This window comes from Nesoenas mayeri, assembly GCF_963082525.1.
Source record: "Nesoenas mayeri genome assembly, chromosome: 7".
NCBI lineage: Eukaryota > Metazoa > Chordata > Aves > Columbiformes > Columbidae > Nesoenas > Nesoenas mayeri.
Window position 1 is genome coordinate 21,755,413 of NC_137551.1, and position 16,613 is coordinate 21,772,025.

A 16,613-nucleotide genomic window follows, 5' to 3' on the forward strand; every position below is an offset into this window, starting at 1 on the left:
TTCAGGGTTGTCTAGGCTTTCTTTTAGCACCTCTTCAGTTGCACTGCCTAGTAACTTATTGGAAGTCCGAAATTTCTGTTAAAAGATTTTACTGCTCATTAGTAAAGTGCACGCTTAACATGGTCAGAGACCACTGGTACTAGCAAAACCAGAAAGGATATATCAACATATTTGATGTTTATCAAGTAGAAACAAAAAAAAAAGGAAAGAAAAAAAAAGTCAGGCTTTCTTTATCCACTATGAAGAATAACATACAATCCTCAAAGTGCTTTTGAGGGTCACTTCAGTAAAATACCTATTCCTCTTACTCACAGAGCATTCTTCTGCATAAAGTCAAATGATTTTCAGGTAGTTGCTGCATTAGTAGGAGAGATCTTGCAGGGATATGTGTACACTTTATGCATGTTCATCACTGCAGAGGAGAAAAAAATTAAAGCCATCTTTGGCTGTCTGCAGTATATACGCTTGGCAAGTTTCTTGCCCACTGAAGCCTCTGACAGTTGTATTGTAGCCTTCTCTCAAGCTGTAGCTGTCCTCTAGAGATTCACTTTTGTATCCTGAAATGAAAGATTAATTACTCTACCTATTTGTGGAATGTGATTAGGTGGAAAGAATAGTGACTGTAAAAGAATTATGAAGATACCCAGAAATTGCCTACTTTAACTCTGTAAACATTCAGAGTAATTCTCATTTATGGTCTCCACCTTGCCCCTCATTCCTGAACATAATTCCATGAGATCATAGTTCTGTCCTCTATTAGTAGTCTTGATGTGTTTGGCATATTTACTGCCTCCTCCAGGAAGCATTACCTCTGGGAAGCCCAAGATGCCATTAGGGTTATGCATTTTCTTAATTTTCAGCCAAACTCAAAGAAGTTGCTCCATTTCTTATCTCTTGGCCTTAGATAATTCCTGAATTAAAGTTTTTAATGAACTGTTAATTTTTCTTCAAAAATACCTTTGAGCTTCCAGTTGTTTCCAGAGTTGCTCTAGAACATCTGCAGAGCTTTGCCCATCCTGCACCGTCAGATTACTTGGTAGTAAAGAGGCCATCTCAAAAGGAGAACATGGGAACTCTCTGTAGTCTGAGTATTTCTTGCTATATTTCCTTAGACTGCCAATAAAACCACTGGTTACTGGCAGCTGAAAGAACAGTGCCCGTTTTCACCTGGAAAACCAGATGGCATCATCATCAAGAGGTTTGAACTGGTGATCACTTAGCCTGGAAACAAGGGTCATATCAAACTGAAATTCCTTCTAGTCATTGGATACTTTAAAAGTTGTCAATTTACTGTCTAATTTTTTTCAGCATAATTCCCATGGTTCCTGTATACATAATGATTCTAGCTTGCCTTGCAGAGGCAATGCTGCTGCAGTTGTTGATATCAAAAGGTACACCGTGATCCTTCTTGTTTCTTTGGAGCCATTTCCATCAATTCCATTTTATACCATATGAAAATAGATTGTAACCAAAGTTGCAATCTAAACAAACTGGATCTGGATTTCAAAGGTGCCAAAGTCCAGGGTGATTAGATCTTGGGCTCTTATCCAGACCCATCTTGCTGATGAGTAAAGAAATATATCAATCAGCTCGTTACAACACGTCCTTGGCCTGCAAATGGAAGCAGAAGATGAAGAGGAGGAAAAGAGGATATGATGTGTAATAATTGGTAGGTAACAGCATGCTGTGCGTGCAGCCTGAGGAAAGAGAGATCCCTTCAATGCCCCCCACACAGATTCAGCAACTTCACTGGCCCACGCACTCTTCCATCTCAAGAATCCGACATGCTTCATAGCCTCCAGCTATCAGCCTTGGCGCCAACAGATGAATCATATCTTCTGCGAGTGTCCGTGCTGCAGTAACTTATTATCACCCTCTGCATTTAGATAGCACTTGCCATTTCCAGGTCTCAAAACACTGCATGGAGGTGGATGCAACCTCAGACTTAATATCTTGCTTCTGACCATGGGAAATCAGTTGGGATTAAGGCTAGAGACCATGACTCCACCCTCTCCTTACATTTTCTAATCCCTAGGACACATCGCCTTCTTTTTTTGTGTGCTTAGCAATCAATGGTGAACACTTATGATGTACAGAAGAGTTTTTCTACATCCTAAACAGACAACAGTTAATTAATGAGCGCATTTATTTTTAGATGTGTATAAGAGACAAAGAGTAATACTTCTCTACTCCTTGGTTAGTCAGCAGATTTCTGTTTTCTAGCCTTGTAGATGCTTAGCGCTCTATGATAAACTGCCATTCTGGATTTGGACAAACAGAGACATATAAACATCAGTCAGATATGAAAGTCCTGTTGCCTACAGCTCAGCAGTTTCTTAAGTCTCTCTGAGACACCTGCTAAATTTAGCCTAGCTCTGGAATAGGATGACCAGAGATGGCCATTTGCTCCCTAAGGGAAAGTGGGGAACAGCACAGCAGGGTAGGACACAGTTGTACTGTGGTACCTGATTGAGGTAAGGAGAAAGACTTAAAAATGATGGTCAGGTTCATCCAGGAGTCCAGATCATCAAACATGTTCATGGTGATGAAGCAGGTCTAGGGTCAAGCCAGGAAAACCACTCACAGCTCATAGTCAGAATTTGGCTGGATGATGGTTACTAGTATCAGATGCAACCCAGGAATTACTAGGTAGATCCTCAGCAAGAAGGCAGATAGGAAGTCAAGCTGAGAAAACAGTCCCTAGATCACAGTCCAGACCCATACAATCAGTATAGCTGACCTAGAGATCAATATTCCTACAAAGTAGCTCAGGCTAGAGGTGAAGCTCAAAGCCTGGGCTTAAATGGAGCTCCTGGGCCTGTGGGCAGAGGTTTTGGATGGTGACTGGGTGAGGGTGGTCAGGGCTATTAAAGCTATTAAATGCCTTTGTACAATGTGCTTAGGTGTAAGAATAACTCTGCTACTTGTTGTGATGCCGGTGCAACTCCTTCTCTACCTCTATGAAATAATTTATCTTGTACTATAACCCTAGGCTTCAATAGCAAGGACATAGGTGAGTTGCATTCTGAAGCAGCAGGTAAGTGTTCCCCAGAATTGCTGGTGCAAGTACTCAGTCCGAGGCTCAGCACACAATTTCAGATACTCTCAATATGGGGAGCTTGCTTAGATGCATCTTCGGGCATTTCTGTCTAAATTGTCTTATTGGGGTGTTTTCAAACTCCCTTCAAGGACACGTTTTCTAGGTGAGAGAGTTCTCTCATCACAAGAAGGACATTGAAGTACCAGAGAGAGTGGAGAGGGGGGCGACAAAGCTGGCGGGGCACCTGGAGCACAAGTTTTATGAGGAGCGGTTGAGGGAGCTGGGGCTTTTTAGCCTTGAGAAAAGGAGGCTGAAGGGAGACCTTTGTCTACAGCTACCTGACAGGAGGTTGTAGCGTGGAGGGTGTTGGTTTCTTCTCCCGAGTAGCAAGTGGTAGGACAAGAGGTAATGGCCTCAAGTTGCACCAGGGGAGGTTTAGATTGGATATTAGGAAAAAATCCTTAATAGAATGGGTTGTCAGGCTTTGGAACAGGCTGCCCAGGGAAGTGGTTGAATCACCATCCCTGGAGGTGTTTAAAAGGTGTTTAGCTGAGGTTCTTAGGGACATGGTTTAGTGCTAGGGTCAGGTTAGGTTATACTTGGACTTGATGATCCTGAGGGTCTCTTCCAACTGGAATGATTCTATGATTCTATTCTGTGATTCTAACTGGTGTCAGAGAACTGTATCTCTATTTTCCTCAGTTCTATCACCCTGTACTTACCAGCTTTTGTTTGGCAATGAAAAATGGGGCTGATATATCCCAGGCTGGGCTAAACCAGTATCGCTTTTTTAATACTATATGATTGCATATTCAGGGAGTGATCTGATGCAAATACAGTGAAAGCATTGTTTCTTCATTCTTCACAATTTTACAATCCTTTACTTAAGGTAAAATTGCTGCATTGAAATAATTGTCCCCAGATGAACTTCAGTATGCTTAAAGTATGTGCTCTTCAGACTCTAATTACTGTCCTTCACAAGCAATTAAAGCCATAATACCACTGTCTCTTGGAAGCAGCACCTGAGTCAGACAAAACTTGATGTAGGGAGAATAAACTAAATCAGCCTTTACTCAACTTTTTTTCCCTCTTGCATCACCACAGACAAATCTGAGCTCTGTCACCTTTTACGCAGTGGCTTTTTATATAGAAGGGTATATATTCAAAAATTTTCTTGCCAGGTATGTGTGTTGAAGGGACAGCTGGCAGTGGTGTGGGACACATGCAGATGAAGAGCTGACTTGGGCTGTAGATAAAAGTGCATTTCCAGCCCTGCTCCATGTTCAGAGCCCCTATGAGATGTGGTTCTGTGGGACTGGTACACTTGAGGAAAACACACCCTGAAAAACTAACTGTGGGAGGGAAAGGGGTTGAGAGGCTTAGAGGAGAATTAAGGTAAATATAGTTGTTCTGCTCTGTTTAAGTAGTTTAGTACACAAATTTTAGGGATTAAACATTCCCATTGGGTCTGGTTCCTTCTAGACACTGTAGGCTACCTTTCTATTGGACCTGTTCTCTCTATTGTCAAAGCAAAGCACTGCAGCCATCATGGAACCACTTGCTGGAGTTGATTGCTTTTTTTTTCTCTCTCAGCTGGCATTTTTTTATAGCTTTTTTTTAGTTTATTTGCCCCAAATGGTACATCTGAGAAATTCAGGTCTGAATTTGAGTTTAACATGGGTTAAAAAAAAAAAAAAAAAAAGGAAATTTCCCAAAATCATCTATTTTGAAAATTGCTTTAAGAAGGGCTGAAAATGTTTAAGTCAAGGAAAAACATTTCAGAGAGGATCAACTGAATATTTCTGTTTGCACAAAGTAGTTTCTTATTTAACCAAAAAACCTGCAAAGTTAGCATTTAGTATTGAGGTTGGCTGTTATTTTTTGAATGTTTTCCTTTTACCTGTGGGCATGATAATCTATTATTTATATAGGTCCCTATATAATGTCTTTCCTCAGAGAGGAAGTCAAGCTTTCATGGGAAGTAACTTGGCAGGATGAAGTGTCCCATGTTTCCCATGTGGTTAAAAGTTAAATTAACTTTATCCCTTGTCACGTTTTACTGCACACAGCTTTTGGCTTCCTGCTCAAACTGCAAAATGATGTGTATGAACAGCATCAAATGAGACAAAAAAAAAAAAAAGCTAAAAATATGGAGACAGAAAAAGTTATGTTAAATGGTCATTAGGAATTACTTTTTAATTTAGGGACTGAGGTTGGGCAGAAAGGCAGAAGCATTACTTCCCTCTGCCAATGCTCTTGCTGGTTATCCACAGTACCAGGACACTTGCTAACCTTCTTGGCCAAGGGTCCACCAGTCAGCTACTCTTCACTGTACTGAAGCCCAGCTAATACAAATGGTCAGCAGGGAGATAACTGGAGAAGTGCATATATTCCAGAAACAACAGCTCAGATCCCACTTCTAGCCTCATTTAAAAGAGTGAAAATCTGAGACTGCCACCACGAATTCAAAAGACTTACTATCACTTCTAACCAGCTGGTTCCACCAGCACCCAAAGCAGCTAAAGGTCCAAACCAACTCAGTTATTGTTGCAGCCTGCACATTGAGAAGTACAGCCTCTGTAAAGGGCCGGGGAAGCTCTTCCACTATTGGAGATATGACCTGATGGCCAGTATTCAGTATCCAATATATGATGGATCTTCTCAGCAGAGGAGGAAGCTGCCAATTTCAGATGCTTTTTGTCAATGCAACTCAGCAATACAAACCTGCAGGATTATACTGCAGGGCATTTGTTTTGCCAGGGAAATATTTACCCACTTTTCTACACTGCAGAAACACTTGTTAGGCAGATTGGGATGGTGAGGAAGGAGGTTGTGCTAAGATCAGCCCATGGACAGGATACATCAATTACTCAGATTCAGTTTTCATCCAGTTATCTATTTATAGTTTATATATGCTATTTAATAGTATCTAACTATTTCATTAAACGCTTGTCCTTTCCTCCTCCCATTACTTACTGCAGACTTTGCCTCCCCTCACCAGGTAGGGGTGAGAGAGAGGTTAGCAAGGAATAAAAATAAAAATGAAGGGTGCTAAGATGGAGTTATGGCATTCTCCCGTGCCCATCCTGCCAGGCAGCCAGTGCAGGCGAGAGAGATTTGTCTTCCTTGCAGGGAGCAGTGGGTCGTTTCTCTCTGAGCTCCCCGGCTGTCTCCGGAATAGCTCCCCAGGAGGAACGCAGCCCTTGGGCGCTCCCGGCTCGCAGCGCTGAGCAGCAGCCCAGCACGGCGCTGCCCTCTGGACCAGCGCACCTGGTGTTCCTCCTAACGCACGCCCGAGAGTGTGCTTTGTGCCCTTTCCCTCCCCGGCTTGGGCTTGCAGACATTCAGCTCCTGATCTGATCCTTGTCGAGTCAAAGCGTCTGTTCAGCACGACCGGAGGAAGGATGCAGAGGCGGAGTGCGGGATCAGCGCTGCTCCCTGAAAGAGGCATATTAATAATACTGATGCGTGGCCAATTAGCAGAAGGAGTCAGGTCCAGCCCTCGTGTCTGCGTGTTAGTGATTTATCGACAGTAATTACCGAGGCACTTAATGCCTAGTTTGGATGAGAATTAATTCGAGGCCGGATACATAATGCATTAGAGTTTATTTAGCCCCATGTGAAGCTTCGCCCCTGAGCCAGAGCTGAAGTGGCTTTTGCGCGGAGCGCGGCGATGCGCGGGGCGGCGGCCGGGGCCGGGACCGGGACCAGCCGCTGAGGCTGCTGGCAGTGGCGCGCCCAGCCGGGAGCATGCTGAGCCCCAGGATCCGGCAGGCCAGGAGAGGTGAGTGTGCCTTCCCCTGTGGCTCGCGTTGTGCGGAGGGGACCGTCTGCCGGCACGGGGAAAAGTGCCGGCGGTGGCGAGGACCCTCCACCCCTGCCCGCTGGTCCCAAGAGCTGCGGCCGCTCCCCGGCAGAGCGAGGCTGCTGTCCCCCTGGCTCAAGCCGGCCCTGAGGAGGGCAGCAGGAGTGAGCGGCACTTGCAAAGGCTCGGAAAGAATGAAGCAGGGAGGAGACCTGTGCTTGTGTTCACCAACGTCGTCTGCAGTGTCAGGTCAGAGCAGCAGGGATAATTCAAAAACTGTACTCCATTCTGGACTCGATGGAGCATTTGCAACCCTGGGGTGGTTGCTAATGCTGTGTTTCTGATGCTGAAATTCACTATAGCAGCCGGTGACAGTTGTGGCAAGTTTAACTGCAGCACCTTGGAGAGGTGTTTTGCTGTAGCACGGTATCCCTCCAGGGATGGAAGCAGGAAGTGGGGAACTCGTTCAGTATGAGCTGTGGGCAAGACAAAGGAAGGAAGGAAAATCTGCCCTGAGTTTACAACAGCTGCTTGGAGCAGTCGTTCAGACTTGTGAGGTGTAGCATGCAGTGTTTCTAAGGTGATCAGCTGGGGCTGAACACAGCCGGTGTCCCCACTACTGCTCTCCTGGAGGAGATGTTTTGGCAGGGTGTGATCTCCTGCTGCAGCACCAGTTCCTCATCTGACATGGCATTTGTTGAGCATCGTTACCATTTGCAGCCTAATGACAGTCTCAGAGGGCTATCCTCCCGCCCATCAGACACAGGCTAGATTAATGTCATTTAGGAGCAGAGGCAGTCAGAAAAGTATGTGAAGATTAGTTCTTTCTTCTGCCATGCCCACATTATAAAATAGGAAAGTGTCACTGGTGCTGGCTGCTGTGATTCTGAGACAGATACTTCCAGCTGAATGTCACTTTGCATCATAAATGCAAAAGCAGTATTACACGCTGAACAGTCTTTAAAATACCGACAGCCCATTAAATAGCTGTTAGTATCTCGGAAGAAGCTTCCTGCCATTTGCAGGTGTCAGGATCAGATATGTACAGCCTCACCCACAGTAAAGTCATAAGTACTTATTTTTTAGTTACACGATTTTGTAGAAGTTCAGCATGTCTTTCATACGTGCTGTCTCTTTGCCATCTCCCTTTTAAGGGGTGTCTAATCTCCTTCCAGTCTTTAATGATGAGCTATAAGTTAAATGATGTTAAATGATGATAAGTTAAATGATGTGACCAGAGCAGTACAGGTAGTCTGTGTCAGAGCAAGGAGCACAGGCTCTCACAACTGCATGCCTGCCATTCTTCCACTTTCTTCAATTAATCTGGAAGAGACTAAGTTTTATATCAATATATATTGAAATCTAGTTATGGGACAGATATTATTCTAGATCCCTATGGGGTACTGATGCTTGGGGAACAAATCGTAGTGTACCTTTGTGATTCAATTTCAATTTACAGCAGTATATGTCATCCTTTCAAGGTGTAGCTGTGCAGTGGTACATTTATTTCTGAGTGAAATTAGAACTCCTGAATAGAGCTGTCTCGATGGCTTGAAGTTTCAAACGTCAGGAACTTTTCTGCTTTTGCAATGCAGTGCAAAGCACTGGCAACCTCTTGCAAAGGTTACCAAGTAGGGCCAAATCCTGCAAGGTTCTTCTATAGCTCTTGTTCACAGGAGCTCTAAACAGGCAGTGCCAGAGATACTAGATGCTTCTTGAAGGTAAGCATCCCACCTTGTGACACTGAGCTGGATGTGAAATGGTAGTTATGCTCCCTGGACTCTCAACTGAGATTGCTAATGAAGGTTCACATGGTAAATGGTGGGCAAGCAAACTACTGAGAGGGCTAGAGAATCTCTTGCTGATGGTTAGCATAAACAAAGGCAGAAGATCTGCTGCAAGCTGCTGCATGAGCTTGGGGTGACTTCTCAGAATAGTGGCTGTTAGCTCTGCCATTAAGGACTTGTTTGTGTAAGGAAGGCAGTGTGACTTCTCTGAGCAGACAGAATGAAGAGAAAGGGCAAGGAAAGATATTCCAGGTACAGCCTGTGGTTTCACTTGAGTGTGATGAGAGGCAGCAATAAAGTGGAAGCTAGGGATGTTCATATATTTGGCATAGATTTCTTGTGGTTGAATTACTCAGACCACCTTGCACGTGTGTCCAGCTTTTTGCTTCAGGCTCCCTGCATCTGTGTAAATTGGAATGCTTTACCATCTCCCCTTGTATTTCCAAATGTCTACTGAGAACGTACCTTTAAACCTTCACTTGAGATGTCTGATGCTGCCATTTCTATTTTTCTTGTGGATGGTCCTTAAGAAGCTCCTGGATTTAAAAACATTCAGGCTTTTGATAATGCTGAGCCTGGACTTGAGCCTGACATCTGGGGTGTAGTTCTTAGTATCTCTGAAAGGTATGGTAGAGAACAAAGATAATTTGCCTTATTGGAGGTAACTGTCAAGTACAATGCAATCCTTGCTGTTCCATCAGCAAACTTGCATCTGTAACTCAGAAACATGAGTTCAGAGGTACATTATGTTTTCGTAAGACATAGAAAGATGTAAAATCTCACAAACTGAAAATCTTCATGTGTATAAAGGGGTCTTCTGGAAAATCATTCATCCTGGCTAGGCCTGAATGGATCTTGCATTATTTTTTCATCTACAATGTCTGATGTACAGCATTTGGCAGAGTCCAGGATTCTGAAATAAGTGGCTGCATGGAAAATACATATTTTCACATTCTATGTGATGGAACATAGAAATGCTGCCTTCCAGAGCAGAGGCAAGAGAATTTTCAGCATGGAGAACTCGGAAAGCAGTTTTCAGACTACATCCTTCAGTCTCAAGGAATATATTTTTGTTTCATTGTTTTTTAATAGATGAAAAAAAGTGAAAAAAACCCCACATTTTCTCTTTGGTTTGAAAAGTCTCAAACAGGCTATACCTGTTCAGTTGCATGGAAGCTGGACTGACTACAAGTTTATGCATTTGTTTTTAATAAGTGGTGTGCTGGGATTGCCCTCTATAGCAAGAAAATTAGCCTGCTGACTTGGTAGATTTGTTACGGTACTCCTGTCTTCAGCACAGTCTGTCTCAGTTTTATAGGTGTCAAGAAAAAACCTTCGCTCCTTACCGGAACTTCGTACTAATGGGTATTTGATATTACGGAATTGTCTGCACTTTTCTGACCTATTATTTCTGTTTGACATCATGCTCAAACATACGATAGAGTATGTGGAAAACTTTCTTCACAGTCATAATAATTAAAATTTTGTTTCTTTCTTTGATTAAAACTTAAAGCCTGGAAAAAGTTACAGGAGACATTTTGGCTACCTGGTTTGCTGCACACAAACTGGTTTTACCTCAGGTATCTTTCAGCATGGCTGTAGTAGAACAGAGTTATTTCTCCCTCTCTTTTTTCTTTCTCTGAAATTTGTCATAATTCAATTTTAATGAAAAGTGGGCTTTAGCATACTCAAAACTTTTCTAAGAATAGTGTATAGTAATGCTTCCAGAAGGGACTTTAGAGGGTAAAGTACTATTAGAGCCTTCTGGGATTATACACATTCACAATGTAAGCTCCCTGTGCTTGCAGTGAGGACAGCTAGGTTTTAATATTCAATGTCTTTTCAATGGTGTCATTGTATTTTCTTTGATTACAGGAGCATGAATGCCCTATATCTAAACTGCTTACTTATGGCAGTAAGCATATGTCATTGCATCTCTATCAATCTGTCCCAACAATTTTCAGCTGCTTGGCTAAATCCAACCAGATTTGAAAGCAGAAAAGGAGTGTCAATATATATTTGACTCCTCTGAACTCAAAGAAAATCAGAGGCAGGAAAGATAACTATATCTGTACATAAAGGGAAAACTGTCACATAGTACTCAACAGAAATGTGTTCTGAAAGATAATGCCAAACTGAACATCCAAAAGACACATTCTGTCTGTCCTATAAGAGCACACATACATTCAAGCCAGCTAAGGGTTGTAGGAATGTATTGGGTCATCAGGGATGTGGAAGGAACTAGGTATTTGAGGAAGATCAAGAGATAGTATTACGCAAGTTTGGGAAATACATAGAAGAACTGTGGTTTGTCTGGTAGAAAAATGTGAGGCAGTAATCAGTGGCAATCCAGGCTTCCTTAATTCTGCAGAGTGAAAGCATATTATCTAATAAAAAAGCAAATGACAGTTGTGAGAATTATAGTAATAAACTTTGGAATCGACATGAGCGTTTTAGGGTTAGAAGTGACTTTTGAGATAAATCCAGTTCTTCTCACTTACTGTACTTTGGTTATGTCATTAAGTACCTCAAAATAAACAAACCAGTATTCCTTTGGGATTAAAGTAGGTGGGAAGATATTTTCAGTTCACGTAATGGTCTCCAGTCACTAATGGGTTTTCAGTTCATAGGACCAGAATAGAACTAGTTCAAATCAGAGCCCCTTGAAATACATATGTAGCATAGCTATTAGTGCCCTGCCATTAACTAACACTCCTAGTGATATGCACTATTGTTAATCTAGACACCCCTGAAGTTGCCAGAGTCACAACATATTGTTATTCAGAACCAATAATTTTATGTTAATCCATTACTTAGAAGACAAATAATTCACTAACATCGTATTTCAGAACTTAATTCAAAACGTATTTGCCTTTACAGATGCCACATTTCACAGGTAACATTTACATTCTGTGCATTAGGAAGATACTCTAGGCCACATATGAAGTCCAAGGCAGAGCCAGGACTTGAAATGAGTTTCCCAAAGCTTAGTGTACATTAAAAAAAAAAAAAAAATTGGATTATCCTTCTGTCCTATTCAATAGCTTCTCATTGGCCATTTTCTGTCATCAGAATACGCCTGACGCTATTAAAACTCACTAGTTAAGAACAGCTTAGAGATATAAATGTAATGCTGCAACTTTATTTCTCGAGTAAATGGAAGGCATCAGCATAACGGGATGAACCTACTGGCATGAAATTGTGGGAGATGCCTCCAGAAACTCTTTTTTCTACTAGAAACATAGAGTGATTTGGATCATTCCTCTAGAGATTTCTTGTCTAAAGGAAATGCCATTATTAATCACTTATTCGAGACAATCTTAATCACAGCACAAGGCTATCAACCAGTCTTGGCTTTCAGGAGTTCTCATCTATCCTGAGTTTGTCAGGCTCAGGAATAATCTCTGATTATGATAAATTACATATAAGGAAACATAAATTAGGCATTTTTAGACCAGTGAAGGTGACCTCTGACTCTGTTAGAAGATGCTGCTTGTTCGGACTCATGTTTGGCCTGGCCAGTTAATAATTCTTCAGTATCGCTGATGCATTTCAGTTTCCAGGAATTGGACTTAATCTAAAAGGCAACCACACAACACCAGTAGCCAGCACAGGTAGCAGAACAGCCTGTACAACAGGCAGAGCTGAGAAAAGGCCCAGCAAGGGAACAAAAAAACAAACAGTGGTTAAAGGAGATCTCAACAAAAAGGAAAAAAAGAAACAGTGTGCAACTCAGTTTGTTAAAAAGGACATGGCAGAGCACACAAATTAGGAATGGTGAAATAAACACATTTCATAGAGATCTAGAGGCAGCTCAACAGTCCTAAGTGCACACAGACTTCTCTGTTTACCAAGGCATCAACCCTCCAGCTTCTGGCTGTTTTCTGGGTCCTCTGCAGAGAGGAGGTAATCCTGCTGTGCCGTACACTATGGGAATTCACTGATATGTTTCTATTTTCTTCTGGCATTAGGGAGAACCAGTAACACCCATCTCCTCAGCTCCTGCCGTGTCAATTAACTCTGTTAGCAGGAGCCAGCACCATGCTGCTGGAACAAGTCCTGGACCTCAGAGACTGCTCAGTGCAGGAAGCTCCTCAGGCTGTGTTCCCTTCAAAATCATGCTGTGCAAAGCATCACCTCTTCACTAGTCAGTGAAAGGCAGAAAATGTGAACTCTCCCGTGTGTCTAATCTCTCTCATCAAACCACAGCTTAGCACCTGCAGCCTCTTAGCTCTGCAAAGAGGAACACCAAAGCCACGAGAGCCCCACACTGCATCTGTAGTTTGAGGGTCTGATGTTGCACACAGCTATCCCAGAGCACATGGGAAGCCAGCCCCTTGGCACCTCCACTTACCAGGCAAATAATAACACCCAGCTTCTTATTCTTAGAACCAAAGAAAACAGCCCTGGAGCTGTGAACTCCTCCAAGCTCTTTCTTCAGCCCCCAGAGCCCACCAACATTGCTGGGAGCACACCTGCACCCAGGGCAGGGAACAATCAGTCTAACTCAGTGCAGCTGGCATGGTAGAGCCACCATTCACAGGGATCCCACCTGTGGGGAAGAGTCACTACTCCCTTATTTAGATGAGTGATCCTTTAAGGTGGAAGAGTTGATTTTAGTAACTATTTAAGGCATGATATGCAGGAACTGAGCTTTAGAAAGGTATGTGGGTAAAAGTCTAGGATGAAGTGCTGGTAACTATGATTTGGTTCATAGCTCACAGTTTGTGAGAGGGTGCAGGAAAGGGTCTGTGAGAGCCTGGGGAGAAGGAAGTAGGGGCTTTGCCTGTGGTGTGGCTCTGGGTTTCATCTCTTTTGCTTTGGAGGAATGTGAGATAATGCTGCTGAGTTTAAAATTCTAAGACAATGGCACAGGGGCTGTGGAGGGAGCCATTGGGGCTGGAGTTTGTGCACTGCTGGATTAACTGCCCTGAAGGCAGCAGGAAGAAATGTGCCCAGACTACAGGATAAAGCATGTGGAACAAGTCACCTGGGTGTCCTTTCATACTGTGTGCAGTCTCAGGGAGGTGAATGAAGCATGGAATTACTTGTGCTCCTTGGCACCAGGTCAGTCTCCTGGCACTGTGTTGTTTTAGTGTAGGAGTGTGTGGCAGTGAGCTGTGTTATCAGCTGTGTGCTGTGATTACTTTGTTCAGTGTTTCTGTGCATATAAAACAAGGTCAAGGAAGTTATATTTCTGGGATTCTTCCAGAGACGGGTTCCTATTCTCAGTTGTGCTTTTAGGTCTGTCCTGTGAAGAAGAACTGAGGCTGTTCAAAGGTGTAATAATCTCATCTCTTTAGAGATGTTCCTTTTTTTTCCACATAGAATTTGTGGTGCGCCGAAGTAAGTGCTGCTCTTGACAACAGCAGCTTTCTGTCCCTGTTTGAAGGCTCATGTGGGAAATCATTCTCCTTAGGAAAAGCCCTGAAAAGTTTGCTTATCAAACATATGCAATCTGAAATTGAAATAATGAACCATGGCCTCACCTCCTGAGGAAGGGAAGGGGCCTTGAGAAAGAATAGTAATTCAGGTCAAAGGGTAGCAGGACTGCTGGGAAGAGAACGTGTGGGGAAGGAATTATATATTAAAAAATGAAAAAGCCATAGGGTCTCTAATTACTTGTAAAACACCCACTGAGTGAGGGTGAAACTGGCAGGGTTGTGAAGAGCACAGTGGAAACATTATAAATGCTAACACCTCTCTCCTGAGAGGCCAGCTGCTTTTAGTGCCTGTCTAAATGTATGCCTCTTCATTGCAAAGTTACTACCGGAATGAGGTTTTGGTTTTTTTTTTTTTTCCTTGCTGGCTTTCCCTTTACCTTCATGGTAGCTAACAGGCAAGCAAAGCAGTATAAATAGCTTAATTTCTTTTCTCCAGCTCTCTCCATCATGGGCAGAGGTAGTTTGAGGCAATGAGAAAGGTACTTGTACCCTGCTGTGGGAAGGGGAAACCCTCAGCTTTTGACCTTAGTAGTTCTGAGAGGGTATGGACCTGTGTCCTGGAGACAAGATGCTCCTTCATGAACAACTCTAGTGTTCCAGTCCATCTGGGCTCCTTACTGGGGAAATTGGTGCATCTTCTGCTACAGTGTATAGCTTATGTCTTGTTAGAATCCTTCAGGCTGCCTCAAAATCTTTGGCTGTAGCTGAAGTGTGCTTTTTAGTAATTGTCTTGTGATTCATATCTTCATTCATTTCTCTGCTCTTTCTACTCAAAGGCTGTCTGTGTGGTTGGTGTGAGGTTTTTTTGTTTGGTTGGTTTTGGGTTTTGTTTTTAAACAGAATGTGTCTTACCTAGATGTAAATATCTGACTGAAACTTCTGCCTTTCAAGTAAAGGCCAAAAGATATTTTACCCTGTATATATAGCTAGTTTCTAACAGCAGTCATCCTTAGTTTGAGAGTGAAATTGTACTAGTTTCTTTTAGATTTCAGATTTATGATTTTGCCTTCAGGAATGCAGTTGTTCTCACGGGAGCTTAATAATATCAAGCAAATATTTGTACCAACAGATCCTTCAGACTGTCAGAATCTTTTCTTGACAAGCCTACCGGCTTTGGTGCATGCAGTCTGGTATCCCAAGCGCTACAGAAAATACAGGTTACTAGACAAACATATGTGAAGCTAATCATCTCCCTGCTTTCCCTTTAGTTGGACAGTAAGGTTACAGAACTGCTTCCAGTGAAATGCATGTATGGTTTCTCTTGGAAAAAATTATGGGTCTCAAGACCCCTTTATTTTTACTTTAATTTTCTTCAGCAAGATCTGATGGGTGGCTGTGAAAAATTATTTTCCAGAGCAAAAAATGCTTTCATATTTTAATTTTGTCTAAAATAAAAACAAATCAAAGACAGGAAGTAGAACACAACACATGGTTTTGCTCCATAAAATGTTCTGAATAGACAGGTGTAGCTTTATGGAATAGAATAAAGCATGGCCTGCTCTTATGGTGGTTTTTCTGAATGTGGTGTGTGCCATGCAGGTCACAAAATGTAAGCAGGCACATGGTTGTGTAGCACCCTTTTGTTTCTGTAGAGATTGCTGCTCTCTTTGGCATGAGGGAGCTAAAAGCCATTGTAAATCTCTTTTAACTGATATCCTTCTAGTTGTTTAAATATATCTTATCACCAATCACTTCAAACATTCTGGCTTTAATTTCTTTGCTTATTATGTTTCAGGATGATAGATTCTCAGATCGTGTTGAGGAAGTGTCTTGGTTTCATTTGTGCTCCCTGGCTGTGGTATCTTAGCAATCAAATACAAACATAAATACAGATGTGTAATGGACATACAAACAAAATCTAAACCAAGTATTTTATTTCCTCCAATTTGGTGAAAGAAAAAGCAGTATCTCTTTTGAAGGCATATGACTCTTGTGTTTTCAGTGCATCCATTTTTTAGACAAAGTTTGAATTAAATAAAATCACTGAGAATATTGTTTATAGTATGTGAAACCACTTCACTTTGTGGCTAGCACTTTAAACAATGACTATATCAGAAATAATATGTAGTGTCACTATGTCATTAGACTGAAGAAACACTAGAGCAAAGTGCCTTCACTGTAGGACAGTTTGTCAGCTAGAATCAATTATAATGACTATTGATTTAAGCTAACTGCCTATGAAATTTCAAAAGATTGCAACTTTAATTGATATTGAATTGCATTGAGTTGATTGATTTCCACATCCCTGATTTAAGTAGGCTTTTACTGATTGCTCAAATCTGTGGTGGTGGTCAGAGTTATGAGCAGGAGAAGGAGAGCAGAAGAGATTGCATAATATTGCCAGGGAGGATTGAGCTAAGGGAGAGGGGATGGTATGGAAGGGAAGAAGTTGTCTCTTGTGTGCATGCTTAGGGTAGAAAATAGATGTGATGAGAAAACAGGAATGTGCATATTGCTTGGAGACAGATCTGAGTTGCAGAGGAACTGTTGTAGAAGTGTATGGTGCTCTGTCAATGGGACAAGGAAGAGAAATGGAG

The 16,613-nt window shown here is 42.3% G+C and overlaps 1 protein-coding gene across 2 annotated transcripts in view; it reads left to right on the forward strand.

Moving 5' to 3' along the window:
- Positions 1-6,790: 6,790 nt before the first annotated feature.
- Positions 6,791-16,613, forward strand: part of ARHGAP22 (Rho GTPase activating protein 22) — a gene marked incomplete at both ends in the record, with an annotated part of 139,565 nt that continues 129,742 nt past the window's right edge. For both annotated transcript variants that reach the window (XM_080348353.1, XM_080348354.1), the window contains one exon: positions 6,791-6,824. In XM_080348353.1, coding sequence (XP_080204479.1) covers positions 6,791-6,824 — 34 coding nt within the window. The remainder of the gene's footprint in view (positions 6,825-16,613) is intronic.